The sequence below is a fragment of the Centroberyx affinis genome, unplaced genomic scaffold (genome assembly GCF_046629955.1).
Source record: "Centroberyx affinis isolate AG114_WGS23_722 - 3 ecotype Tasmania unplaced genomic scaffold, CSIRO-AGI_Caff_v1 ptg004275l_1, whole genome shotgun sequence".
In the NCBI taxonomy this organism is placed as follows: Eukaryota; Metazoa; Chordata; class Actinopteri; order Beryciformes; family Berycidae; genus Centroberyx; species Centroberyx affinis.
Genome location: NW_027281998.1, coordinates 185,844 through 213,832, shown reverse-complemented (window position 1 = coordinate 213,832; position 27,989 = coordinate 185,844). Strand labels below are relative to the sequence as shown.

The 27,989-nt window shown below is 40.1% G+C and overlaps 2 protein-coding genes across 7 annotated transcripts; one reads left to right on the top strand and one right to left on the bottom strand.

Annotated features, from left to right (window-relative positions):
* The first annotated feature begins 3 nt into the window (after positions 1 to 3).
* Positions 4 to 16,012, top strand: emc1 (ER membrane protein complex subunit 1). Of its 6 annotated transcripts, none has more exons than XM_071543232.1 (23): positions 4 to 127; positions 981 to 1,108; positions 1,411 to 1,476; positions 1,564 to 1,657; positions 1,744 to 1,872; positions 2,382 to 2,508; positions 3,032 to 3,181; positions 3,322 to 3,489; positions 4,057 to 4,132; positions 4,430 to 4,593; positions 4,914 to 5,010; positions 5,655 to 5,771; positions 6,672 to 6,680; positions 7,625 to 7,824; positions 8,160 to 8,309; positions 9,217 to 9,378; positions 9,852 to 9,971; positions 10,498 to 10,635; positions 11,927 to 12,100; positions 12,783 to 12,993; positions 13,764 to 13,848; positions 13,954 to 14,083; positions 14,579 to 16,012. In XM_071543232.1, exons 1-23 carry the CDS (start codon positions 36 to 38, stop codon positions 14,756 to 14,758), a joined length of 2,967 nt encoding a protein of 988 aa, XP_071399333.1. In that variant the 5' UTR covers positions 4 to 35; the 3' UTR covers positions 14,759 to 16,012. The 6 variants fall into 6 exon arrangements, with proteins under 6 accessions (XP_071399333.1, XP_071399332.1, XP_071399335.1 ...); XM_071543231.1 differs by having other exon boundaries at positions 4,057 to 4,212; positions 4,480 to 4,593; XM_071543234.1 differs by having other exon boundaries at positions 4,057 to 4,128; positions 4,495 to 4,593; positions 14,579 to 16,011.
* A 400-nt stretch (positions 16,013 to 16,412) lies between these two features.
* On the bottom strand, positions 16,413 to 27,167 carry LOC139664425 (ERBB receptor feedback inhibitor 1). The gene is made up of 4 exons (XM_071543249.1): positions 27,027 to 27,167; positions 20,664 to 20,833; positions 20,059 to 20,126; positions 16,413 to 18,823 (listed from the first exon to the last, which is right to left on the bottom strand). Exons 2-4 carry the CDS (start codon positions 20,708 to 20,710, stop codon positions 17,829 to 17,831), a joined length of 1,110 nt encoding a protein of 369 aa, XP_071399350.1. The 5' UTR covers positions 20,711 to 20,833; positions 27,027 to 27,167; the 3' UTR covers positions 16,413 to 17,828.
* Between the last annotated feature and the right edge of the window lie 822 nt (positions 27,168 to 27,989).

Genomic DNA, 27,989 nt, shown 5'->3' with positions numbered 1-27,989 from the left:
CGTCGAAGAGCAAGACCTAGCTAGCTACTGCTGTAATGGCAAAGCTAATATTGTTATGTATTAAATTCGTCCTTTTATGCAGCATTGCCGATGCTGTCTTTGAGGACCAAGTCGGAAAATTTGACTGGTAAGAGAAATCCTGCGAGTTATCACATTTTGTCATTATTTTAGAGGCGTTTTTTTAATGGTGAGATGCTAATGCTAACACCTGTCACTGGCACTAGCTGCGACCCGGTGTGGGCTGGAATAATAATGTCTCCATACAGCCAGTGCTAGGTTGGATCAGTTGTACATGAACTGGTATTCTTGTTCAATTGCCGTGTTTGCAACGGAAAATATACATCCCTCCTACCATTTCGGCGTCTGTTGGCAACCTGGCAGAAGTGGAAAATCCCAGAGAATAACAATGACTTTTATTTAGCTGTTAAATGACCTAACCACAATGACACAGGCCAAAAAAATCCCCCAAAATTAATTAAAAACTATGCCTACATTGAAATGACTTGTCTTAGCAAGCTTGATGTGCTGGAAATGCGTTTACTAGGTGTCATACTCTGAACTTTGGCTTTACCGTGCTGGCGATTCCAGAAGAGAGACATTGATCTCACCAAGTTAAAGTAAAGTGTGATGAAAATTGGTTTGTGAGCATCTGATGTGGCTAGCATTGTCACCAACGTGATATGCACTCCACTGTTCAACCCACATAACTCCTACCAATATTTCCTTTTTTATCAGAGCTATATTTTATTTTATTTTAATTGTATATTTGACAATGCACAAAAAAATCTGTTGCTCCATATATAGCTAAAAGCTCATTTTTATCTGTAGTCCCCGGGTGGTAGATCTTGTCATCAACTGGGAAGAAATTCGTTTTATGTAGTCTTTAATCTGGATTGGATAAAATTGGATTAAAGTCGAGCTTGATGATTGTCTGATGCTGTTTGTTCTCTTTGATGATGTTTGTATCTTGTTGTTTGCAGGAGACAGCAATATGTAGGCAAGGTTCGCTTTGCGCATTTCGACATGCATGTGCAGTCATCCAAAAAGGTGATTCTGGCCACTGAGAAGAACGTCTTTGCCTCTCTCAATTCCAGGACTGGAGACCTCTGTGAGTATTTTGTCAGACTGCCACAGTAGATAAATCTTATTGTGCTGTGTGCAGGAAGATGGTTGGTTCCTGGGTTGACATAGTTTGATCCTCCCTGTCCATCCCACAGTGCAATGTGAAGTTTAGTGTCACAATATTCAATACCAAACACATTAAATCACATTTGCAAGTTATTAAATCTGAACAACAAATGTGTTTGTTGTGAATCGAATTAATGGCTGATGGTGGTAAGGAGGCCATGTTTTTCAATGTTTCTTCAATGTTTTTCAATTATATTACTACGTACTCTATATTTGTTACAGACTGGCGACATGTGGACAAGACCGGGCCAGAAGGAAACATTGACGCTCTTCTGCTGCATGGACAAGGTAATTTTGGCGTGGCAGCTGCTCATATGGAGGTTTAAGTTCCTTCACTGATGGCAGATAACTAAATAAACTCCTTTTGTCTCCTAGATGCGGTGCTAGTTGCTGGTAATGGCCGTGTGCTTCGTTCCTGGGAAGTAAACATTGGTGGTTTGAACTGGGAGATTGTGCTCGACTCTGGCAGGTGATTAACATCTTGACTGGCATTGGTTAAGTCTATAATCATCCTTGTTTTTACCAAATATTAACTGCTTTTGTTGTACATTTTAGTTTCCAGTCGGCATGTTTTGTTGGACAGCAAGACTCTGTGAAGTATGTGGCTGTTTTGAAGAAAACCGCCATCTCTCTCCATTACCTCTCCAATGGTCATCAGAAATGGCTGGAGAATCTTCCAGAGAGGTAAGCGGACATTAATGACATATCGGTGGCAATCATTAGCTTATGTACAGTCTAATTATAGTACATTTGATATAATATCAATATTGCAAAAAAGGTTTTGCATTTTAAGACTGGTCTGTAAAATATTGAGGAAATATTAGCAGTGCGTCACAGGTAGCATATAATAAATAATTATTATTATTTACATGAGTTTAGATTCAATTTGATTTGATTAGATGAAACTATAATGATTCCTGTGGTGAAAATGGTCTGTTGCAGTAGCAAATAGTAATAGTTAACATCAAAGAAGAATAGGATTATACAAAATCTATTCAAGCCACAATTCCAACACTTGGACATATTAAGTAGAAATGAATGAATGAAAATGTGCATAAAAAGTATGGATTCAAGCATTAACAGGATGTACAAAATAGTATCTGTAGAAGCAGAACTTACCAAGACAGAATGACGCTGTGAAATTTATGCATTATGAAAATGCTAAACACTTCTTTGTCTTTTTGACCCCACAGTGAAACAGTGCAGTACCAGGCTGTCTATTCTGGAGGAAATGGGGAAGTTTACACACTGGGAGTCGTTCCCCATTCCCACATTGCTGTTGTTGTTTACAGTGTGGAGGATGGAGAGATTACCAAGCAGGTAATCCTTCAGTGTTTCCTCTAGGATTGTTAGTAGATCTTTAATAACAGTAGCAGTGGGGAAGTGGGATTCAGTTTGGTACAATGACTGGCAATGCTCCAACACAAACAGCATTATTAGTTTCACTACCTGTCGTTGTATTATGTGTGTTAGTTGGATTCTTATATAATGATATAAGAAATAATTGTGCAATAATTGGTGTGTATTTGCATGTATTGGGCGAATAATAAGCCCAGATGATTAATTTTCATTTACATTTGCAAGCCAGTCTAGAGAAATTTTCCAGTATGCAGGATGGGGCACCTTTGCTGGATGAGTAAAGGAAATGCTGTGTTTCTAGTCTAAATTCTAGTTAAAATAAGACAAAGACTTTTTATATAGCTTGAAAGGAAAGTAAACACTATATTTTTTTTAGCTGCCAAAGTGCCAGGTGCAGCGAAAAAGCAAACCAAAATGTTAAGGGTTGCATTATCTTCATCAAATTTCACATGTCTGACGTTGTTGCTTGTGTTGTTGTCTTCAGATTTCCGTCGAAGCTCCATGGCTGTCCAACATACCGACCAGCTGTGCAGTGGTTGGACAGGGGATGCTGACATGTGTCGACCCTGCGACCGTGTCCCTGTACACACTTGACCTAGAAGAACAATCACAGATGACCCAGATCCCCTTACAGGTACCTCCCAAAATCAAAACACCTCCTGATTTTTCAATGACATTCTATTTCAACAAACAATGAATTTACCTGCTGTCCCTCCATCTTTCCCTCTATCTGACAATGCTATCTTTTACCATTCCCTGTATCTCTTTTCTTAGTCACTTGGCCTTGAAGTGTCCCCAGGCTTCCAGCCGGTGTTGGTGTCCACCCAGCCCAACCCAGCTCGCCCCCCGCTGTCAGAGTTCTTCCTCCAGCTCGGCCCAGACCACCATCTGCTGCTGCAGCTCAACAACGGTCAAATAGTTACACTGAGGGATTTCAAGCCTGTACGGAACTCTTCCTCTACCCTGCACTTCTCTATCATACATTATTATGGTTCTGACCCTTGGAGTCCTTACTGTTTGTTGCTTCTAATGTTGGCATTAAAGAAATTTAAACTTATCGTAGAACTGAGAGTGTCAGCTACATGCCTAAAATATAAATGTAACTCAACTTTCTCTCACACGTAATTCACTACTAGAGGGAAACAGGAGGAAATTTGACTAGTAGGCAGGGTATATGTAAGGCCAAAGCTACACATTCATATTTTTATTTATTTATTTATTTTATTTTTTTTAAGCACTGAAGGGGGCAATCCAGTCAAACTTTCAAGAGCATGGGCTCTTGGAAAATTGTGTGGAATTGTCAGATAGCGATAAATTAGACCAAGATCTTTAGGTGTGAGTTCACACTAAGTGGGAATATTGGCCGGTTTGCAGAATTTAATATTCTTCCTATTGTACTTATTGAAGGGCAAATCTCAATTTGTCATACTATCTGAGATGCTGCGATTCAGAATGATGTTAAAAGAACAGTTGGTGAACATTGTTGATCACTTTTTTCTCACTCCATAGGCTTTGTTGGTTTCCTTTGCAACTACTGGAGAGAAGACTGTTGCAGCTGTCATGGCACCCAAGAATAAAACTGTGAGTTACTGTGAAATCACAGATTCAAATTTCTTCCATTGGGGTCTCTTTTTTAAGGGATTTTCAAAGGATCATACCCTCCCAATGCATTAAAGCTGATTTAGGACAATCTTGGTTGTCTGTTTGTGTGGATGGTTTTTGATCCATATTTTAGTTTGATGAACAGTCAAAAGAGTTTTTTTCTTGAGCTAAGAAACATTTCTTCAGTCAGGACTTTTTATCCTGTGGCCATCTGAAAACAAAGTGACAAAGTGTCTTTTACATAGTCTTTTCAAGTAAAGTCATTTTTTAAAATGAAAAGAAAATTATCCATTATCTCTGTTTGTCTTTTGTTTGTCAACCATTGTGGACTGTTTTCTTCCCCAGGCTTGCAGTCTTAATCTCTTTAGTGCAGAATCTGGACGCAGACTTTTAGACACAACACTCATTTTTAACATGGATCCCAATGGTGGGAAACCAGAGAAGGTGAGTGTAAACCTGAATAATGAATTATAATGATGACAAATATTAAGAGTAGGGAGGGCCATTTTTCCATTATTTTCACATGTGCTTTTAAATCTCTTCCCAGTGATACTACATCTTTCAACTCTCATTAGCTTTGTGTTTTGTTTTTTGGATCAAAGTTTAATATGATTAGATTCAGACCAGATCGATCTGGTTTGGGAGGTGATTTATTCACTCTAAGCATTAGGATGCAAACAATTGTTGTTTTTATTTATGAATTGTGCTCAGATTTTTTGTTTCTTTTTACAAGAGAATACAACCGTTTGTACTTTGTCTTGCAGCTGTATGTACAGGCATTTCTGAAGAAAGATGACTCTGTTGGCTACAGGGTCATGGTGCAGACAGAAGACCACACACTCACTTTCATACAGCAGCCAGGTATAGTTTGAGTTTAACACCAAAACATAGATGGTTTATGGTTTGTGTTGGAAAGAACACTCTGAACACAGTCTGTACTGGTTAACATTACCTGAGCATTATGAAAACTATTCAGTTATTGATTACTGAAGATTGAAAGTAATGATTTACTGAGTTAGATCGCTAACGAATATTTTGAAAAGCTGGTAGAATGTGTAGCTGATAGCAAATCTAAAATTAAACAGAAATCAAAGCAATGAAAAATATATTGTCAAGAAAATATGTAAGTATTAAAAGTGCAGTATATAATTTAGCTATAATTGAAGACCAAATTTTCACTTTAATTCTCAAATCGCTCAAAAAATAAAGGAAAACCAATGTTGTGTGTCACTGAAGGTGTGTAATATTAACCTGCCTGCATCATTGATGTAACATATGAGACATTATTTTGATTATCATGAATGCTGCCAGCATCTGACCACTGTGTGGAGCACAAAACACAGACCCTTTTCATAATGCACCCAAAAATGTGTCCTTTCCACAAGCGTAGGGGAAAAAACAACCTCCTAATTTATGGGAAGCGTCTCCCAAACTGTATACTCTTACAGGGTGCGGAAAGTGGAATGAATGATTACAAAACGATAATAATGACTCTTGTTTTCCAGGCCGTGTGATGTGGACAAGAGAGGAAGCCCTGTCTGATGTGGTGACAATGGAAATGGTGGATCTGCCGCTGACTGGGACACAGGCAGAGCTGGAGGGAGAGTTTGGCAAAAAGGCTGGTAAATGAACTAGTCCTACCACGTTTCTGTCTATAAAATAATAATAAACTTCATTTCTATAGCACTTTTCTTACACAATGTAAAAGGTGCTTCACAATTAAAAGAATAAAAACACACGTAAATACACAAATGGGACATACGTAAGACATACAAAGAAAATGAAAATAATAATTTCCAAAAGTATAAATTGAAAGCAAAGTGAGTTTTCGGTTGGTTCTTGAAAGAATTAGAGTTAGATGAATGTATTTCTTCAGGCAAATTGTACCAAAGTTTTGGTGTCCTGACTGCAAATGCTTGATCACCTTTAGTCTTGAATCTGGCCTTTGGAACAGTCAAGATAGAGTTTCGTCTGCTGGTCTAAGACTACACCTCTGCACATAAGGAGATAACAGCTCTGAAATGCATGCTGCATAAATCCCTTCGAAAACATTTTTCCCCCAAAATTCCTGGCCCTGAAGTAGTGTTGACAAAATCTAATCAAAAATGCTTAATTAATGCTCTGATCAGTATTTCATGTGTTGTTTCATGTATTGTTCTCCAATTCTCTCAACCTTAGGAACCTAAGACAACTGTCTAATTCCTAATTCTAGGCTTATTTCCTCAGGCATGTTTCATCATCCTGAGATTTATATTCATGAATGGCCACTAATTTATCACTAATGTCTAGATTCAGATCAGCAAACTGTCAGTTATACTTTTTAACTACTTATGCTGCTCTACGCCTGCATTTGTGTCACACACTTTTCTTGTTTTGATAATAATTTCAAAGTTTCAACAGGCTTGATGGCCAGTTAATAACTGGGCCTTGTGGGTGTTAACTGGGCTTATGAATTATTTGTTTACTGTTAGCTTCACTTTCCTCTGTTTTTGTTCTGTTTTTCCTGCTGCGCTTGGATTCAGCCATTCAAGGTAACGCGCTTCTCTGCTTTTGATGTTTGCTTGTGTCTTAATTCTTACAAACCTACATTTTCTTCACTCTTTGACATGTCCCGCCTGTGCTCCCTAGGCCGACTCCCATCTTATTCTGCCCTCATCAAATCCAAAACCTCAGTGCTTGCGTATAAGGCCACAAAGGGAATCAAAACTCACTACCTGTTTGGCCTGGTTCAGCCCCAGCGCTGCAGCTACTGAGCCCTTACGATCTGATTTACAATCTGATTTTCAGTCCACCCACCCAGTCTTGATCTCTTCTTCTTCCTGGCTTTCCAGTAGTGGAACAATCTTCCCAACATAGACGCTTCTCTGCTGTTGTTGACCAAAAATCCACCAACATCCACTGAACCTTCCTTTCAATCACCCTGTCCCATCACTTGATTTAGCTTTTAGTATTAGTCATCTTGTATTTCTACAAATCCTCCCTTATTTCTGTCTTGTTTTTTCTTGCACTGCTTTATCAATCATGTGATAAGTATGCTGCTATACAAGTATTTATTTATTCTATTTTTTACACATTCAGTGACCTAAAGGATTATTGGCACCCTTGATAAGTGTCGGCCCTTGGTTAAAAAAAAAAGTCTGTTGGACACAAACCCCTAGTGAATTTTTTTTTTTTTTTTCTTTTGTTCAAGGTTTGTTCAAAACATCATACAATTTATAATATATTTTAACATCCATTTAGCCCAAAATTACCCCCAACTCATTGCTACTCAAATTTCTGAGCGTAGGATAGAAATCATTATTTGCATTGATCTTTTACGGCCATTTCGTCTCATGTTCTGAAAGGGTGGCAGTATTTCTGTAGATCACTAAATGTCAAGTTCTGTACAAGATCATGAACTAAAATCCTAAAAGGTGAATAAGAATCTACTGAAAGTTGTTTAACACCGTTTGCATTCTCCCTTTAATTTGTGTAGACGGCCTGCTGTCCATGGTGCTGAAGAGGCTTTCCTCTCAGCTCATTCTGCTGCAGGCCTGGATGGCCCATCTCTGGAAGCTGTTCTACGACGCACGCAAACCCCGCAGTCAGGTGAAAAACGACGTGACCATCGAGAACCTGTCCAGAGATGAGTTCAACTTGCAAAAGATGATGGTGATGGTTACTGCTTCTGGCAAGGTACGAGACTCTTGGGTTTCACTGCTGTTCAGGGGAGAGAGAAACTGCACTGTGCAGTTATAGTTATTTGCTGACCTAAGAGTCTGCTTGGACTAGGAGGGAAGAGTGGTTTACATTAGTATAAGTTCAGATAAATATTTAAAAGATAGAGTCTGCACACTAAAAATGGCTCCCATGGCGTTTATTGGCATTACCACTCGTGTACTTTTATAAGTTCAGATAAGCCTCCGTTAAGAAACAAATATTAGAAAAAGACTCCTACAGGCCTCTTTAAAGTCACTTTTCTGTTCTGTACAATTCATCAGTTGTTTATTGTTTTGTTTTTTTGTGTTAAGCTCTTTGGGATCGACAGCAAGACTGGCACAATTTTATGGAGGCACTACCTGGACAACATCCCGTCTAATGCAGCCTTCAAGCTGATGGTGCAAAGGACGACTGCACACTTCCCTCATCCCCCACAGTGCACACTGCTCATCAAAGACAAGGTGAGACACTGATCCTGGGATCTCAGCTGAGCCTTGGGAACTTTTTAATAGCAACTACAGAGTAAAATGGGGGAGTATAAGGGCCATGGTACTGAATAATTGGGGTAGGGGGCTTCAGCTAGTGGTGGCAGCCAATTTCAGTGTCTTGTTGGCTACAAACACAGAGAAAGCAAAGCCAATTAGAGTGAAAACAACAGACCAGAATGCTGTCTACGTTGCTGAATAAGGAGTGAAGGGAAACTTAAGTGCCTTAGGAGAAAAGGACAGCTTTTTTTAAACATTTATTGACCGAGTGAAGGTTTTGCTGAGAATATCTGTTCTGTATTAGCATTCAGCCCCGACAGGATGTGAAATCTGAGGTCCAGTGAAGTTGCCCAATACAACCACAGTCTCCTACTGTGGGAAACTGAGCAGCTCTACTGCAGCAGTTTGAGGTCAAGTGCATTGCTCAAAGGCACTTTTATGGTAGTTGCTGAAAGAGAAGTGAGTATTGCTCATTCAAAGCCTAGATTTTCACATCCAGACCTGGGATTTGATCGGTTATTCACCAGCCACTTACTCCCTTCTGTAATCTCAAGGCTATGGCCGCCACTTATGAGCGATAGAGAACTGTTATGATAGATTGGTATGATAGATTAGAGCTTTGACCTTTCGCTCATGAGATGGGTGTATGGTCTGGGAGCTGTAGTCATGTTCAAATGGACGAATGTTTTTGGCCTCTTAAACCCAATCAGTGGAAGTTGTTCCAATAGAGATTTTCCCAGCAAACATCCAAGAATATAAGTCTTAAATATAAATGGCCAAAAATATCTGTCTTAAGTTGAATTGGATGTCCTTTCACTAAAACTAGTTGTGGTGATAACATTGTTAATTTTATTGATTTCTGCTCGGTTTATTTTTCGTCCAGGACACGGGACTCGCCACACTCCACGTATTTAATCCCATTTTCGGAAGGAAGAGTCACATCACCCCACCCGCTCTGCCTCAACCAATACTTCAGTCACTCATGCTGCCGCTTATTGACCAGGATTACGCTAAGGTCTTGCTTCTCGTCGACGACCAGTACAAGGTTAGTGTCAAACTGTAAACCACCCTATTTTATGTTTGTGTTAAACTCATGTTAAACTGCAGCTGTTAATAGGGTCAGCATCACAAATCTTCCCTCAATTATAGCTGATGTTTAGTGTTTTGTAACTGTAAGGATAGTGGTATACAAATGCATACTGTTGTCTTAGTTATTGGTATTAATCTCTCCAGACCCAGCATTCATAAACTAATTACACACAATGTGATGTAGCGATCCCTTGTGCTATTAAACAAGGGTGAGTGTGTGTGTGTGTGTGTGTGTGTTAGTATTAGGGTGATCCAGTGGGCCCCTCCTTCCCATCTCTATTGTTTTGTTGAACGAGGCCCACATCACCTCCAGCAGGTTCAACAGTCGATTCTGGTGTCCCCATCTTTTCAGCCAGTGACAGTGGCTCCCCAGAATCAGTTTGTTTCTTTCTACAGAGTACTCATGTTATTCATGTCATTTTTCTCCAGGTGTCTGCTTTCCCCTCTACAAAGAATGTACTGCAGCAGCTCCAAGAGATGGCTGGCTCCATTTTCTTTTATCTTGTCGACTCCAACCAGGGAAGACTGTCTGGCTACAGGTTACGCACGGCAAGTGAAACTTATTTTTTGCTGAATTATTTCAAGGTTGTTTGAGCATGAGCATTTGATTGTGGGGTCCACTGCTCATGTGGCAAGTGTTTTGAACAAAGTTGGTGATTGGTTCAGTAGCGTCTGCTCAGATTGCTCTGATCTGCTGGCAGTATCACACAATAATGCTTAAATATGAAAAGAATGAGAAATTACAGCATTAGGTCTGTTTGTTTGTTTTTTTCTTTTTCCCTCGGTTTACTACCTTGAAATTATTATATAATTACAAATGACTGGAGCGTCCTGGTAGCTCAGTGGTCTAAGGCGCAAACCATGTAAACGTGACATTCTGGCTTCGAATCTGGCCCAGGACCTTTGTCACATGTCATCCCCCTCTCCCTCTCTCTTCCATTGTTTCCTGTTTCTCTAAACTTTGAACTGTCTAATAAAGGGAAAAAATGCCTAAAAAATAATCTTTAAAACAAACAAAAAACAGATGGCTGATTTACAGGAAGAAATGACCCAGAAGCTGTTGTTGTGTTCTCAGGACTTGTCCACTGAGCTGATCTGGGAGGTGATCATCCCAACGGAGGTGCAGAGGATCGTCACGGTTAAAGGGAAGAGGCCCAATGAGCATGTGCACTCCCAGGGCAGAGTGATGGGAGACCGCAGTGTCCTCTATAAGGTAAGACGCTCACTGCTTACCTGCCCCAAACCCACACTAGTATTGTGGTATGGAAGTGGTGTTGAGAAATGTTGGACTGATGTTATTGCTGACGTTTGCACGGCCCGGTCTTGTCTCTACTTTCTCCTGGCTTCCCAGTGGTGGAATGTTTTTCTCACTCCAGTCAGAACAGCAGACTGACTCCCCATCTTCCACCGCAGGCTGAAAACCCGGCTTTCCCAGAATTAACTCATCACCTTTTCCCCAGTGAATCATATCCCCTTTCCCTCCACTCAAAAAATTTTAAAAAATCCCCTCTATCTTTTTAGCTCATCTCTAGCTTTTGTTTGGTTACTTTTCCCAGCTTCTTCTCTCTTACATCATCATTTTATGTTCGCAGGAATATTGTGGTCACTTTTGCCCGGAGTCATGCACTCCTTATTTAGTCCTTGCTTGTAATTTTGGTGACCTAGGAATTTAATCATACTGTTGCACTCTGCTAAATCCAAACATATAGCATAAAAATTAGTCATCATACTCATGAAAAAACATTTACATATCTCTTCTGTTCCATTGGTCACTGAGTTAAAGGCCAAATCTGTAATTGCAGAACGTCGCCTCCTATTCAAACACTGTCACCCAAACCCTGGCTTTTTTATTTAGTGATTTATTGGGTCAAAGACATTTCACAATTAATTGTTCAAGCTTTTTTATAAACTGTCAGAATTTGACAGCCAAACATGACATTTTATTTTTTGAGGCTGTTTACATTTGAAATGTTTGGAACATGAAACTGAAACAGTCCCGTATTGGAGTCATGATGAGTTAAGGTAGTTTCAAGAAAGCTTATTTTCTATCTACAATTCAAACTCCTCAAGAACCAAAATTTAGATGGTCAAATACATTTTGAATTGTAGCTATAAATAATCTCAAATGTATTGTCCTGTTAGTAGAGCAGCCTTGTTATTTGATTCATTATGAATCTGATGCCCACATGTGTGGTGTAATCGGCTAAACCTACAACAATATACATTTGAAAAATTTGGCAGTCAGCATCTTGGGCATGGTCATCGTGGGAAATTAAAATGAGACAAACACAAAAAATTTTGGCTGTGTCTTTTAGATCTTGTGCCCCTTTGGCACATAAACTACCATCACATGGAGGTTCTTACTATCCTAAAAGTTAGGTCAGCTGGTGAAATAGTGAATAGCTAGGGAAATGTGGATTTGACTACACTCTTGCCCATTAATACAAACATTATTTCATCATTAGTTATGGTGCTCACTGTTACTTTGTTTCATATTCTCACAGTACTTGAACCCCAATCTACTGGCTGTGGTGACTGAAAGCACAGACTTGCACCAGGAGCGCAGCTTTGTCGGGATCCTCCTGATCGACGGCGTGACGGGTCGCATCATCCATGAGGCTGTTCAGAGGAAGGCCAGAGGGCCAGTGCATCTGGTGCACTCTGAAAACTGGGTGGTGGTGAGTATTTTTCACAACTACTGACAGCCCATTCCTAGGGATTGGAATAAGAAATCTTTACTGTTGCTTTGTTGCTTGGTAGTTCATGAAAATGATTCATAATTATCAGTAAAGTGTTAGCTCACAGAAATTGCATTAAAATGACTTCAAGTGAGAGATTGTTATTCTGTTCGTCAGCTAAAATCCTCACATGTAGAAATCGCCCAGAATTGAACATTTAACACATCACAAGATGAGGTAAAATGCATTGACAACAGAGGAGAAACACAGACATTGCCTTGAGGGTCATGTGGCCCTCCTACTCAGGTTACCTTTGAACTGAAGTGTCAGTGTCCCCCCTGCCAAAAAAATAGAAACAAAATCCACTGAACTTTAAATGAAGAGTTTAAGACGTTTCACCACCAATTCTAATTCAGTTCTAATTCTCCAGCCCTAACTAGAACTGAAGAAGCCTCTCGGATGAGTGGTGAAACGTCTTCAACTTTTGAAGACGTTTCACCAGTGGATCCAGTGGATTTTGTTTCTATTTTTCTTACTATGTGGATGACTGAAATGAATCTACTCAGACATATTGTGTCAATGTTTCCCTCGTTGTGACAGTGTAACAGACAAGAAATACATGATGTTCTCTCACTAACGAATGTGTTCTTCCCATCCCGCCCCCCCGCCTCTGTTTCTACAGTACGAATATTGGAGCACCAAGTCACGAAGGAATGAGTTCTCTGTGCTTGAACTCTATGAGGGAATGGAGCTGTACAACAGCACTGTGTTCAGCTCACTGGACCGGCCCCATCCCCCCCAGGTGCTTCAGCAGTCTTACATTTTCCCCTCCTCCATTTCCACCCTGGAAGCCACTCTGACGGAGAAGGGCATCACCAGCCGCCATCTGCTGGGTGAGTGTCGGTCTCAAACCGAAGCGCTCAGTGATTCAACACCCGATCAAGTGGCCGCTTAAATTGAACGTTCAAAATTCGTAACTCGCTGTGTTACTCTGAGGAATTGAACATTGGGGTCGCTGGCTGTGTATCCAGGGTGATGACACTGTATTTTCTTTTTGATGAGAGATTTGAGACCATATGTGCTCGAATTTCCAGTAGTGATGTAACAACTTTCCAAGACTGCATGTGATTTTTGCTAGACAACATCCTTTTAAAGAGAGGCAGAGTCCAACAGTCATATTTTTTTTGTGTGTTTGAGAGAGACTTGACTCATGTTGACAAATTACGACCTAACAGTATAGAATTTAGGAAAATGATTCATCTGTTGTTGGGCAAATTTTCCCTTTAAGATGCCCTTAAAACCTCAGATATTTGCCACGGGGCACTAGATGTTTTAGACCAAGCAGTAAATACATTATTATGCAAAAACAGCTGTAAATATCAAAATATGCACCAGGGAAGAACAAGATCATGCTTTTGTCATTTACCCCAGAAGATGTAGTCTAAGATGTAGACGTCTACTGCACTTTAACTTTTAAACCCTATGGAGCCTCATTTTAGCCTAGACGTCCATAACCAATAACCATTTAGTCTTTTAAACGGCTATTCAATATAAAATTGCTCAGTGTGTTCAAAGCAAAGTGCCTTCTCTCCTAGTCAAAAATGTCTTTTCAACGTTCTTCAACCCATTACCTTTTTGTTTCTCTGGGAATGCTTTGTCACAGTTGGCTTGCCATCAGGAGCAATTTTGTCATTACCCAAGATGTTCCTCGACCCACGGAGGCCGGAAATAGTATCTGAGCAAAGCCGGTACGTACTGCAGTCAAATTTGGCGTGAAGCATTTGTTTGACTCACTTTTTTTCTTGTGTATTAGTCGTCTATCTATCTAACTTATCTATTAACTTGGTCTCCAGTGAAGAGAACCTGATACCATATGCACCAGAGATGCCGATCCGTACAGAGTGGTTCATCAACTACAACCAGACTGTGTCAAGAGTGCGAGGAATTTACACCGCCCCCTCTGGACTGGAATCCACTTGCCTGGTGAGTCTGGCATTACAATACTGGCAACCGCATTTGACTATTACCAAGATAAAAGTTCCATGCAAATTCACCAATATCCTCATTTACATTAAATTTTTTGACAAAATGATAAAAAAAAAGACCCTTGGTGTTGTAGGCAAAAATTAAGCAGGAGGAGGCCTCCAAATCCTAATTTTCCGTCGCAACAATACAACGTGTTATTTGTGGTGTTCAACTTCTTAAACGTTTATCAGTTCATCTTGGTCCCATGTACCAATATTTCAGGACATTGTGACACTATTTAGGGTCAATCATGAACATCCAGAGCAATGACTCCCTGTTTTACCTAATCTGAACTACCTGTATTTTACTTAATGAAGACCTAAAATTATATATAAAATTAAATATATAAAAAAATATATATATAAAAAATTCTAAAAACAGGGCATTTTTGATACAGTTGAGATATTGTTTCCCCTCGTTAAATTAAAAACTGTTTTGTTTTTTTTCATGCAGGTGGTGGCATACGGTCTTGACATCTACCAAACCCGAGTCTATCCCTCCAAGCAGTTTGACGTGCTGAAGGACGACTACGACTACATGCTGATCAGCAGCGTCCTCTTTGCCCTGTTCTTTGCCACTATGATCAGCAAACGGCTGGCAGAAGTCAAACTGCTCAACCGGGCCTGGCGGTAAACTGAGCGGCAAAATCCCATCTCTGACAACCCCAAGGCTGCCGATAGAGACCTCAGGCCATGGAGACGGAACCGCTGAGGCCGTACCTGTTGAAGAACAAAGGTCAAAGTTCATTAAGGCCCATGTGGAACTGCTGGGGTCGGGGGGTGGGGGTGAAAGTAGGGATTGTTAAAGGTTTCATTTGTTTTTTGTTTGTTTTTTTAACTTATTTTGCAAACACAAGAAATAATTTCATGGTAAAATTATTTTTTTGTGTGACATGTCAGTTTGATTAACTGTTTAACACTTGAGCGTAATTACAAATGAATGAAAGGAATTTTGAATTTGTTAAATTGTGGAGTTCGGAAATTCCTGCACATGTGAAAGTTAGAAACTTTGACAGAGTTAGTTTTTTTTTTTTTTTCCCAAGATTATTTTCGTGACATTTCTGCCTCATTAGACAGTTCTAATGGAGACTGACAGTAAATGTGGAGGTGAGAGAGAAGAGAGAGAGACATGATGATAATGCAACAAACGTGAGCATGATTTGTTACCATACCATTGTTGTATGTTATGTCCTTTAGCCTGCTGAGTCACCAAGACACCAAGATGCCATTAGTTTTGATGGCAAACGAACTGTGAATACTAGGAAAAAATGTAGCGTGGACAAGAATCGTCCATTTGTGTTTTCCTGAAGATTCTTCCACCAAAAGCTTCGGTCACGCTGTCATCACCATCACGTTTGACTGCAGAGAATGATCATCATTGGCCTATATTTTATATGTATCAGGTGTCCTGCAACTTGTTTGTGAGTTGCTTTGATCCACTATCGGCTACTCTTGGTGCGCCATTAAAATTTGTGGTCTCAGACCTCTAGTTTTTGTGTTTTTTCCATCCTCTCAGAAAAGCAGCCAAACAAAACATCACTCTTTGTATCCTCCAAAACGCATGAAACGGTTAGAAATATTTGTCTTCTTTCAAGTGAAGATGACATACTTCCCCTGACAGTTCCTCATGAACACTAGATGTGATTTTTGTTAAATATTGAGAATGTGTTCACGTATTCACCCAGGTTGTTGCTCTTTTTTTTTCCCCCAAACATTAGTGTTTATCAATATGAACTTGGTATCAGTAAAATCAGCTTCACACTTATTATTTAACAGTGGTAAGTCATATATCAGTGATTGGTCTTTATCAATGATAAGTCAAGTGTGGAAGTGAGTACTGATTGGAGAAAATGTGAGAGATGAGAGAACTGCATTTAGGATTTCAGTTTGCCTGCATTACAGTAAGTTTTGTCTCAGCAGGTATTCAGATACACTTCACAGTTGATTCACTATCAGTACAAAAACTTGACTGGAGCGTCAACAGTCCAGCTTCCTCCTTATTACCTTCTTCAAAGTTCTGTCACAAACTAGCAGAATATTTACATGAACTACATCCCTGGACACTAATGACACATCTTGATACGATAACAATGGCAAAATAAAGAGGTGCCATATTTTTCTTGTGTTTTTTTCATAGGACAGCTATGTAGTAAATTAGGCCAGTGAGGATCCAAAGGGAGAAAAAAAAAAAAATTGAAGACTGACATAAGATGAATGTCAGTAATACAAAGAAACTGTGCGTTGTGGAAAAAAAATGACATTGAGCCAATCATAAACTGAATAAGTTATTTTATTTCTATAAATAGATTAAAAATACATAATTTCACGAGAATTTACTTTTGACACAAACAAACACAACATCATGAACTTACAGACAGCCTTTGCTCAGGCCAAATCAGACACAAAGAACCTTCATGAGAACTTCAACCCGTTGATGTAACAAAGTATGTAAACCCGGGTCTGCACCTTAACAGTATAAACGTAACATGCTTTCCATGCCCATAAATACTATGACATAACTGGGTTAACACTTAACAACAGCTGGCAAATAAATTATAAATTTGGGCACAGTAGCGTAGAGTTTGATGTAGAAATCAATGCAGGAAAACGAAAACGCGGAATATCTGAATATCTTACAGGTAAAATGTAGCTGCGTGTAACTTACAATTAAAACGATCAACTTTCTGATAATCAGAGCTGCTTAACAGAAAATTTAAATTGTGTTCAATACACTTGGACTTAGATGCTGAAAAGCCTTCAAAAGACTTACAGAGGAAAATAAGAAAATACAGCAAGGTGAACTGAAACTAAACCTGGTCAGCTGAATATAAATGTTTTAAAAGTATTTTAAAACATTAGAACTGGATTTTCACATAACTGTCAAAGGGTCGTTATTAAGTGCCACTTAGTTCATTATTAAAAATTTTATTCCGATAAGCTGTTGAGGTGTCAATGAGTTAAATTCAGTTTTCCTGGGTGAAGTCTTTTCATTTCAGTGTAGTTCAAAACATTCTTTTAGTTTTATTGTGTCATTCCAATATTATCCAATTTCTCCATTGTTAAATTAACCAAAAATCTGTATCTTTATGTGAGAAATCAAAGAGATCATTAAATCTATATCAATACGGTATAAATCTATATCAATACGGTTACGGTATGGATTTCAAGCAGCATCGTCACAGAAAAATACTTAGTTAAGCACATGGGAAGGAGAGTTTTGTACAAGCCCAGCTTGTACCTATGGCAACTATTTATTCACCTACATGAAATATAGGTTTTATTTTTTATCTCAGGTTGGTTTTAGTGATTTTAGTATGCAGTCCAGAAACTTTGAGACCGTTTCCATGTGTGAAAACTGTAATACCTTCTTATCAGCAGGCTGTTTCAGTGTAGCCAATTTTAAAATGGTTTCAGGAGGCAAATATTTCTCCAACATTAGTACACACTGAAAATACCAGGATGTTACACTCTTTTCCAGGTTTGACGAGAGGAGACTTCACTAAAATGCTAAACCGGCAATGTGTTGAGTAAAACAGAAAAACACTCCCAATGCTGCATGACATAAGAGATCTTAAAATACACCAACCACTGAAAATAATATCAACATTAGACACTATTGTTTGGACGGTAGAGATGGCAGTCGATTGTGCATGTACTGAACAGATTTCAGACACAGTGAGAATGACATGAGAGAGAGGGGGTTTTTATCTGTTCTGGCAACCCAGCTCTGGACTGCACATGCCGGCGCTGTCCTTCCTGTCCGGCTCCCTGAAGAGCCGTTCCAGTCGGTCCATGTAGGCCGGTCGGCAGGGCAGCAGGAAGTAGTGCGTGGCGCTCGCCTGCCTGCCGTCCTTCATGACGGGAACGATGCAGGGAGAAGTCTGGTCTGCAGGCGGCGCCCTCTCACTCTGCTGTCTCTGTAATGCCTTGCTCACATATTTGGGGTTGGGAGCAAAGCTTTGTGTGACAGGCATCACCCCATTGATGTACAGCGGGAGGCTTTTAGGGCTCGGGGTGCGCGGGGGGCAGACCGGGACTAAGGGGACTCTCGGGGGAATTTTGGGAGGCTTGCCGTCCTCGGGGCTGCCGACGGACCATTCGTCCATGGCGGTTTTTGGGAGAGCAGGGGGCTTCGGCGGGATGGGGACACGGGGAGGGATCTCAGGCTTGACGGTGGGTCTGTGGAGAGGGGGGTACACAGGGCCGGAGTAGGAATACCGGAAGTGATCAGGCTGTTTTCTACAAGTATTCCTGACTGCTGCCACCAGCTGCTCACTGTCTTCTCTCTGGGTTCCACATCTAGCGCCACCTAGTGCGAACCCCGTGTTGTTTCCGCTATGCTCTGTGCCTGGCCAGGAAAAAGCCATAGAGCCGTTCCCTCCGCTGTTCTCCTGGTAGGCCTGATTCACTCGGCCGCAGCCTCTGCCCCTGCTCAGGGCCTTGGGGCAGCTCTTGGGCAGAAGGCGGCGGCGGTCGCTGGTGAAAAACTCCACCTCGCTATCGGCCGCCTCGACCAACATGAGCTCCTCAGGGTCGGGCAGAGGCGGGAGGGGCTTGGCTTCTCTGTGTTGGCCCTCGAACACCGTCAGCCTCTGGAAAGAAGGGACCACCTGGTCTCCCTCGTGGGGCCGCAGCATGTTATGGGACGTCAGGCGATAGGTATCAGAGTAGAAAGGAGACTGGGACAGGGGGAAGTTGGCTGGAGGAGGGAAAAACAATTGTGCATTAAAGACTGGTCATCGATAAATCCTGAGTTGCACTGTGCACCTGATATTGCTGCTTTGTAACGCAAGGTTTTGCTATCACAGGGAATGGACTGTTGTTTCTTTCCGAGCGGAAACAATTCTCAGAGGAAGAAACATGGAAAACAACTTGCAATGAAAAAAACAACTCTTGATTTGTGTGTAGTGATGGTGTAGGAAGGAAAAAACACCATGGGGAGTGGACTGCCCACTCTCCTTTAAAAAAAACCCTCCTGTTTTGCTAAACCTATCATACATACAGGAAATGGGAGTACAAGCACGGTGAAAACAACCGCTTAACCTATCACCCTGTTCGTCAAACATCAGCCACAACACCCTGATTACTACAGGAATCGTTTTTATCTGAGACGCGGGCCGTAATCGCAAAGAGCTTCCCATAACCTTCTGCTGAGCTTCCCAAGAAACATCCGATGTGCCCCAGACCGCAGGGACAGCTGGTGACCAGACAGCGATAGCCCCCTTCCTCCATCCTGCTCTCCTTTAACACCGATGTGATGGCAAACTCACCTACACCCAGTTTACACACTTTTTATTCATGAACTGTGGTTTAGCCATTAGCTTTTTAAGCCAATATAAACTTCTAATATATGGTAGAGTCAATAAATTTGCCTCATTTAAAAACTACAAAAATATGACCTATTCAAGAAAATAAAAGATAACTTAATAGTATTCTGAAAATCTCAGTGTTTTGTTTGTATTAGTGGTTTTTCAAAATATCTTGACCACCAGCTCACAAGAATACTTCCACCTTTTATTTTACCATACTGTGTAGCACTTCATTTCATTGGTAACTACTTTTGTGTACCGTGTTTTGAACACCTAGTCTAATGTATATCAAGGATTTGACCATTAATTCTAATGTTCCTCACTTATAAGTGACACAGATTATTCTAGCAATTAATTAAAAAAAGTGCTTCTAAAACTATTAGTTAAATATCAATAAGAAAAATACAACAAGTTCTATCAAAGCTTTAACCCATTGTGCTTGAAAACCAATAGTGTCTAAAAAAAAAATACAAACAAGAGCATCAGCTGCATCTGAGTTCAGTGGACTGGTACTAATAATGAAATTTTCAAATTGTAGTTTGAAAACTGTAGTTTGTAGTCTGTGTGGTCAAATAGTTTTAAAGACAAGAGTACACATGTAAAAAATGACATGTAGTTCACTCACAGTCAAACTCCTTGGCCACTTGCTGCTGCTGAAGCTCAGTCAGGTCAGTACTCAGGCCAAAGCACAGTCTGCAAAACAAGAGAGGTTGAGAAATCCATACAGAGCCGAGCATGTATGTAAATCATTCCTACACATAACCTGTCATGAGTAAGTCATTATAAGTGAAATAACAAGCATGACATATGCACTAAATGTAACACAATACCAGTTATTTTTTATTTTTTATTTTTTTTGTGTACTATATGTAATATCATTATCTAAGAAACAAATGTATTCTGATTAAGTGAAAGAAAAGCAAGAAGGCCGTTTAAAGAGTGGCAGATATTCTACACTCTACATTTTTATAAAATTTGTATTTGTATGCAAACCGATCCTTACTAGCAAGAGAATTTAATTATCTGTGCTTTTTAAATACTGAACAATAAATACCAGGTAACAAGTATTTTATAAAATAGATATGAAACATTTCAGAACGAAACTACTGATGCTGTGTGCTGAAAGTGAATACAGTCTCTGTACTGTTGTCACATGTTATTATATAATAATGACTGATACTTGATGCCATCTTGTGCAGTTCAGTTTGAAAGTGGTGTCTGTCTGTGTACCTGTTCATGTCATGCTGTCCCCAGTAGTTAGTCTGGCTCCTGGCCATGTTGTGGCAGAAAGGGAAGCTGCGTTCTTACAGAGCATGAAGGTCTGTGTGGTGTCGCTCTGAAGCCCAAACACACGTCAGCTCCGTCAAGACCATTATACCTTCATTCTGGCCAGTGGTAATCTGTGAGAGAGAGAGACATAACACAATTAATGGTATGGGAATCTCTCTGGGAATTGGGAATTTTTTTTTTTAATTTCTCCCCAGAGTAACAGGGAAAACTCGCACATCCAAACCTTTTTAGTGCAGGTGTGTCAGAGGGAAGCATGAAAGATTTAACATAAAAAAGATCCCATATTCTGCTCGTTCACATTCATACTGTATTCTCATTTGTTGCAGTCAGACCTTTGTCAGAGTGTGAAACGTCCATAAACAGGGCATATAAACAGTGTATGTATAGCTTAAAAACCAAGTCAACCAGCACAATCAGCTGTATGCACAGCAAGGGTCAGATAATAATCCAGATCAATATTTTATACAAGCTGGAATCATGCATAATATATACATCACCATGAGACAAAACAATGGAAACGAAAAAAGATAACATATACCTAATTGCCTGATTAATATATACAATCCTGTTTATGGATGTTTCACACTCTGACGAAGGTCCGACTGGCCTGAAACATAAGTGAATAAATGAAAATAGTGTTGTTTTGCGAGAGAGGTGCACAGGATCTTTTGTCATCTTAAATCTGTCCCAAAATGCCACATACCTAAATATAGTAAGAAACTATAGTCATGACAGAAACCCAGTACACTCCTCCAGTCTCCTCTGCGGCAGCTATAGCCTGGCTGACTTTTATGCCATGTGTGTCTCTTTTGTGGTTCCAGCTTAAAGCCATTTTCTGGTGAGTGGGGTGTTGCGCAACCTCTGGGTCAGATGTGGGAGGGCGGCAGCACTCCTTCTCCCCCCTCCTTTCTGCGGTCATGTCAGCCATCCTCTGTAGTAATTAATGCTGCGTAGGCCCGCAGTGTGGAAGCCCTGCGGTATCGGACCTTTCGACAGCGGCTAATTGTGCAGCATTCCTGCGATGCTGAAGGACAAACTCCACCAGTGTGGCAGCGCAACCAAGTACAGAGCAAACACACACGCTCAAATGAAGTCTGTTTAGTTCAAATTCTGCTGTGGATCCTAACTGACTATAGAATATAAGAGTTTATCAGAGAGAAAATGAGAAAAAACTAAACTTAAATATATTACTTTGCACTTGTCTAGGAAATTCCTGATTATTAAATATTATTAAAGATTTCAGGTCTTTCACTTACTCATTAATAGGAGACTTTAAGATTATATGAATTTATTATTTATTTTTAAGGAGGTAAAGGTGAGAATTTCACTGTTAATAGCAGATCTCAGTGACAGCTGAACAAACAATTTACTCACTTAAAATGAGTAAGCATTTCAATTCAACTACGCAAGTGTAAGTTAAAGTGGACTACAGTCCTACAAAAAAAAGTAAATCAAAAAAAGGTATATGGGGAAATATCTGAATGTCTGAAAAGTAAAAACACAGTATAGTTTGTCCAGTCAGTTTAAATAGTTAATGAGTAAGAATTACATATCGATACACAGTTATGTTTTGGTGATGAATGTATATGCTTTTACATACTCCCTACACTATGAATTTACCCTGCAGGGAGAACACTACGTCCACCAAAACAGCAGATCATCCGAACAAATCAAGAAAGAAAAAAAAAAGCCTACAGCGACTTCCTGCCATTTCCTTACAGTCAGGATCACTACATCCCTCCAAGAATGGAGACCAAACACAGCCGCCGTGTTCCTGGATCATCATTCTAATATCTAACTCTGCATATGGCAGCTGCTTCCTGTTTCCTGATATGACGCGAAGACCGACTGATATCCCTTTGCATGGAGATGAACACATGCATTCTGGGTCAGGCGAAGGCCATGCTACCATTATGCGAAGGCTGACTAAGCTATGTGTCACCTGATCTCTTTGGCCGTGTAGTTTATTTTACTCAAGATGGGGTCTGCAAGGTGGCTTAGTGGTTGGAGAGACTGTCCTGCAACTGGGGGCCCGGGGTTCAAGCTCCTAGGTCAACAAGCCTCCACCCTGCTGAAGTGTCTGTAAGCAAGGCACTGATTCACTACCCTGTTTCGAACTCTGACCTCTGACCTCTGTATGGAGGGAGTAGTAGTAGTAGTAGTAGAAATTGTTTTTGTTGTTCCCAATGGGGCAATTCAGTTCACAGCAAGCAGTTGCAATGCACTAGAAACATCAAAGGAATATAAGTACATATTACAAAAACACAGACAGTATCACACAATATCAATTTATACCAACAAAAAGCTGTAGGACTACACCCCACCTCCCAGTATGCATAAGCAGGGAACAGGCCCTGGTTTCACACCACGCCCATATTTAATCTGCGGATTACTTCAAGGATAAACGAGCACCAAAATCTGTTGCTGCTACCTTTAGGGAGCCTGAACCTACGCCCAGAGGGAAGAAGGGAAAACTCAGAGAAGAGAGGGTGCAGGGGGTCCTGAAGAATATCCTGAGCTTTCTTAGTAACTCTCTTCTGATAGATATAACTAAGATCATTAAGGTCACTGCCTCTGATTTTAGAGCACAACATCACAATTCTTTTCTCTCTGATTTAGATTACCGAACCAGCAGTAAAGAGTAAAAGTAAGAACAGACTCAATGCAGGATGTGTAGAAATTTTTCATAAGAGACAGGCAAAAAACAGGAATATCAAACAGAATGAATGAAGCATCACATTGCTGTTACGTTATGTATGTAACAGGCCCAACTGGACAACCAGGAAGTCCAAAGCGATATCTTTATTTGACATCAAGATCAGGAAGTGACATTCAAACTTAGGACCTAGGAACCACCTGTGTGTATTTTTAAAAGATGGTTTACTGAATTATAATGTCAATGCAATACTTTAGCTTTGGGTAACTCAGATCAGTAGTGCATGGAACTCCTGAGTTTTGACTATCAGCCACATCGGTTTTCAGACCTGGAATGTACCATGTCTAGCTTTAAAAATAAAATTTTTCAAAATGCTAGTCCGACTACCCAACCTCTTAAAAAATTGAATTGAACTACCTTTCTTAATAATACTGACTGATGCTTCATAATCACAGAATATTGCACTAATCACCTCAAAATCTACATTTGACAATAAAATGACAGCACAGCATGCAAAAAGCACCGTACATTTTGTTTCCAATGTAGGAAACTGAATCATGCACCCATTCACCTGCAAAAACCACTAATTACAGGAACCCACTCCTCGCCCCCGACCCGAGAACAATGAAAGGCCTCAATTTTATAGTCATACTATAAGTTCATTCTTCAAAGATCTTCCAGCACAATGTGGTCTTGCTTTGTTTCATGTAACCAATACATGAGGTTTAGGTCTACACTTGATGTGGGCTGCAAAAACCGCAGAGCATGCATAATGCAACAAAACCCCATTACAAACAAAACACTGACCTATGCATCTATTTGAATATTTATGTAATTCTTAAAACAACCGCCTTTGGCGTCATTTCCGTCAGTGAGTCTCGGAGATGGAAGAAGCTGAACAATCATGAATTCTACCGGCAATTACTCAGTGTGCATGAATGAGGCCACTCTCGGGCATGAATGGGCCTTTGTGTCACTTCGGTGCGCAGTGAAGCAAGCCTGAAAATCCAAGCGAACTCTCCCATGAGGTCAGGACTGAAGATATGCCATGGAGACAACCAGAGATGGCCAAGGTATGAGCCTGTGCTGCAAATCCCCTGCAGGAAGATTGAGGGTACTGGCACAGTAAAGTACTACAGACAGAGAAAACAGCCCATCAAACAGTTTGTTTATCTCAGGCAGGAGCCTTGATGTGTCGTCCTCGGCAACCCCCACCTTCCTTATTGGCCTTCATTGGCGCTGGCATAAAGTATGTGCTTTACATCACCTGCTTGCAAACTGCAACTCACTATAAACTATTGTGTCCAGCTAACACTCACAACAAGCTGCGCAATAAACCAAGAAATCTAATCAAATGCCTTAAATGGTAAAACTTCAAACACAGCATAAATAGGCCACAATACTTAGAATACTCAATTAAAAATGTTTAGTTACTTTCCACACTTAATTACTCTCCATCCCTATAATACAATAATAGGTGACACAGTTTAAGGACCAGTCCCCATAACAATAATTTTGCAGCCTATATGAAAGTTTGCTTTACAAAATCACTTGATTAGACAATTGTTATTTGTTTTAAAAGAGGAAGGAAGGGAAATGTGTGACTGGTGCTCTACCAGCCCAACACGTCAGACCAGTGGGAGGCATAACTTGATGTGGTCTGCTGTGTCAGGTTAGTTCTCTAGGTGCCACAGGGCCAATCCACCAGGTATAGTTCATCAAGCAGCCATTTTGCCTCCTTTTACTTCTAGTGGGAAATGAGCATTCGCTGCATGGGGCATGATGGGATGCATGCATGGCCCAAGCTTGTGGCCACATGTGGAGAAAATGCACTTTGTCAGAATAAAATGCTCATGAAGGCAAAGTTTGAGGCGTGAACAACAAATTTGATTGGGCAAATAAAATCCAGCTTGTTTGTTCTCCTCGTCATTTGCTAAACGTTTGTTCCTATTCTCCGACTCAAATAGTTTCGGCTGTGTGACTGATAGTAGAGAATTGATTCACTGGTCTTTGGGATTGGGTCATTTCATTCATGAACTAGTCTTCCCAATAGCAGTCATGCAATTTGATATGATGTGAGTCATACAAGCACTGTTTAGATAATTAGCAGACATGTGTGATTTGCAACCAATTCAGTAGGTGTGGGCGTGGGAATGAAAAAATATCCAGTCTGATTCACCAGGTGAATTGCTAACTCCTTCACTCACTGTTTTTTTTTAAGTCAGGCAAATGGGGAAGTGCAGGTGTGGCAACATTTAATGTTGAACAATGAACAAATCTGATAGTTTGTGAGTGACTGCTGCTGTACACTGAAAGTTTCAGTCAGTCATGCTTGTGGATCACATCACTCACTTTAGAGTAATTTTAAAAGAACATGTAATTTGTTAGTCGCCATTAAACAAGTCCTAGTTCAATTTCTGTCAAGGATGGTGGAGAGAATAATTGTAGAATGAAAAAGCTTTATGTTTTTTATAGGTTAACCTATTCACAGATTAGCTTCCCAAAATCCAAATTCCAGTGGAAGTCCATTTTGTATCAAATTCACATTGGGCTACCCTGTCAACATTTTGAATGTTAAAATTCCCAGACCTTTTCACTGATCAAATTCCAAAACTTATCTATGACTTCTCCATGACTGCTTTTCAAATTTCCATGACCAAACTTTAATGAGCCTGAATTAAAATACTCCACTACACTAATTTTAAGCATTAGTATGTTTTCACTTTAAAAATCAAGATTATATTATTTGAACTCTGTCAACATAAAACAGCAATATTTTCCTCCAACAGGTCTAGACTATTTTAGGGCCAGCCACGGCTTTTTGTAATAGTTGACAATATTCAAGAAAATCATCAAATTCACAAATAAAATGTTATGACTTTTCAAAAACCTTTCACCCTGTTATAATTTTTTCTCCAGGTCTGGAAAATACTATTTTTAAACTCCCATGACCTTTCCAGGTTTTCCAGGAGAGTGGGAGCCCTGCCTAGGTAACATTTGTCTGATTTTATAGACCAGTAGCATAGCTGTATTTCACATATTTCTCAATTACATTTCCCAAACCAGTCATAAATGTAATGGACACGATCTTATGAGGCTAAAATGGAATTAACAACACGAAACAACCACAAATCCTTGTGAACTTCAGATGCACAACCCAACTCGTTTCGGACCGGTCGCCTCGCTCCACAGCGCCCACTAACGGCCAACAGCAGAGGCGCCAAGCCGTCCAAATCTCACTCGGTCTCGGCGGGCCAGGAGGACTCTCAGTCCCGCTACTCGCACACATACAACCCGGTTAGACTAGCCGAATCACTGCTTACATTGTTTACTCACTGGACCGCTTCAAAGAAACCAGAAAAATTAAACTGGGTTCAGACAAACATGCTTCGTCGACCTTGGTTTCTAAAATATAACGTTAACGTATGTAAGATAGCGTTATATCATTCCGATCTTTAAGTTCATTTCCTCCTACTAAGGCATTTCATATTAAGTAATAAGTGTAAAAAAGTAGGCGTAAATCGATATTCATATCACATATATCACTCTCCCTGTCCGTGTAATTTAGTCTAAATTAAATCCCAGTTTTCATCGATTGACTGATTAATTTAATAAACGAACGAATGACGGGAAGTAGAGCTACTCACCATGAAAATGCAGACGATAACGCCGCTTCTACATCACATCTGTGGCCGGTGTAAGAAAATGTACTTGGGACGAGTCACTTTCCAGTCAATAGTGAACCATGTGCGACATCCTGCCTGTCAACACTGGGAGGTGAAATCCATCTAGTCAGAGTGACGCGGGTTTCCACCATCTCCTTATAAATGCATCCAGCACCTTGAACATAACTCCACCCAAAGTCTGCTTAAAGGGGAAAAATCTCCCTAAAAATGAATTCACGTTAGTCATTCTTGATTCATTTGCATCAATACGTGATATGTAGCTTTCCAAAGAATTAGACAAGGATTGCGTTGCCTAAAGGAAACAGCTTGATTTAATATCTTATAATTTAGAGCAGCTGTTGTCAGTGCCATTGATTTCCACTAGAATATCTGGTACTAATAGGATAAATAGGTCTGTCTTCACACATAGGAAAATCACCATGGGTGCAGCTGTCATTATCCACAAAATTTGTGTCCCTACTCATTATCAATGGAATAGAAAAATTGTAATTAAAAAAAACAAAGTGATATAGCTTGTATAAAATGACCTAAATTATAAAAAAAAAAAAATGGCCATTGATATTCAGATATATCAGAATTAGAATCACTTTACTTTCCAAGTGTAATAAATGCATGGGAAATTGTCCTTGGTAAAGCGGTAAACAATTTTGGTGTGGACTGAGTGGGAGTCAAAAAGTGTGTGGGATTCTTTTGGCAAGAGTAAGCCCACAATATATGACTGACAGAGTAACAAGGACAAGATCAGCAGCCCAGTCGTGGTAGATGAGCTTGTTTTGAAGCCTGCATCTTACAGAGGAGTTTACTATCTGTGTTTGTCCTCACACACCCTGAGAGAACTGGAATGATGATACAGCAGGCCAGTTACCAGAAAACAAACAAACAGAGTCCATTCAGTCCATTCTTGTTTTTACCACAGAGTCCAGA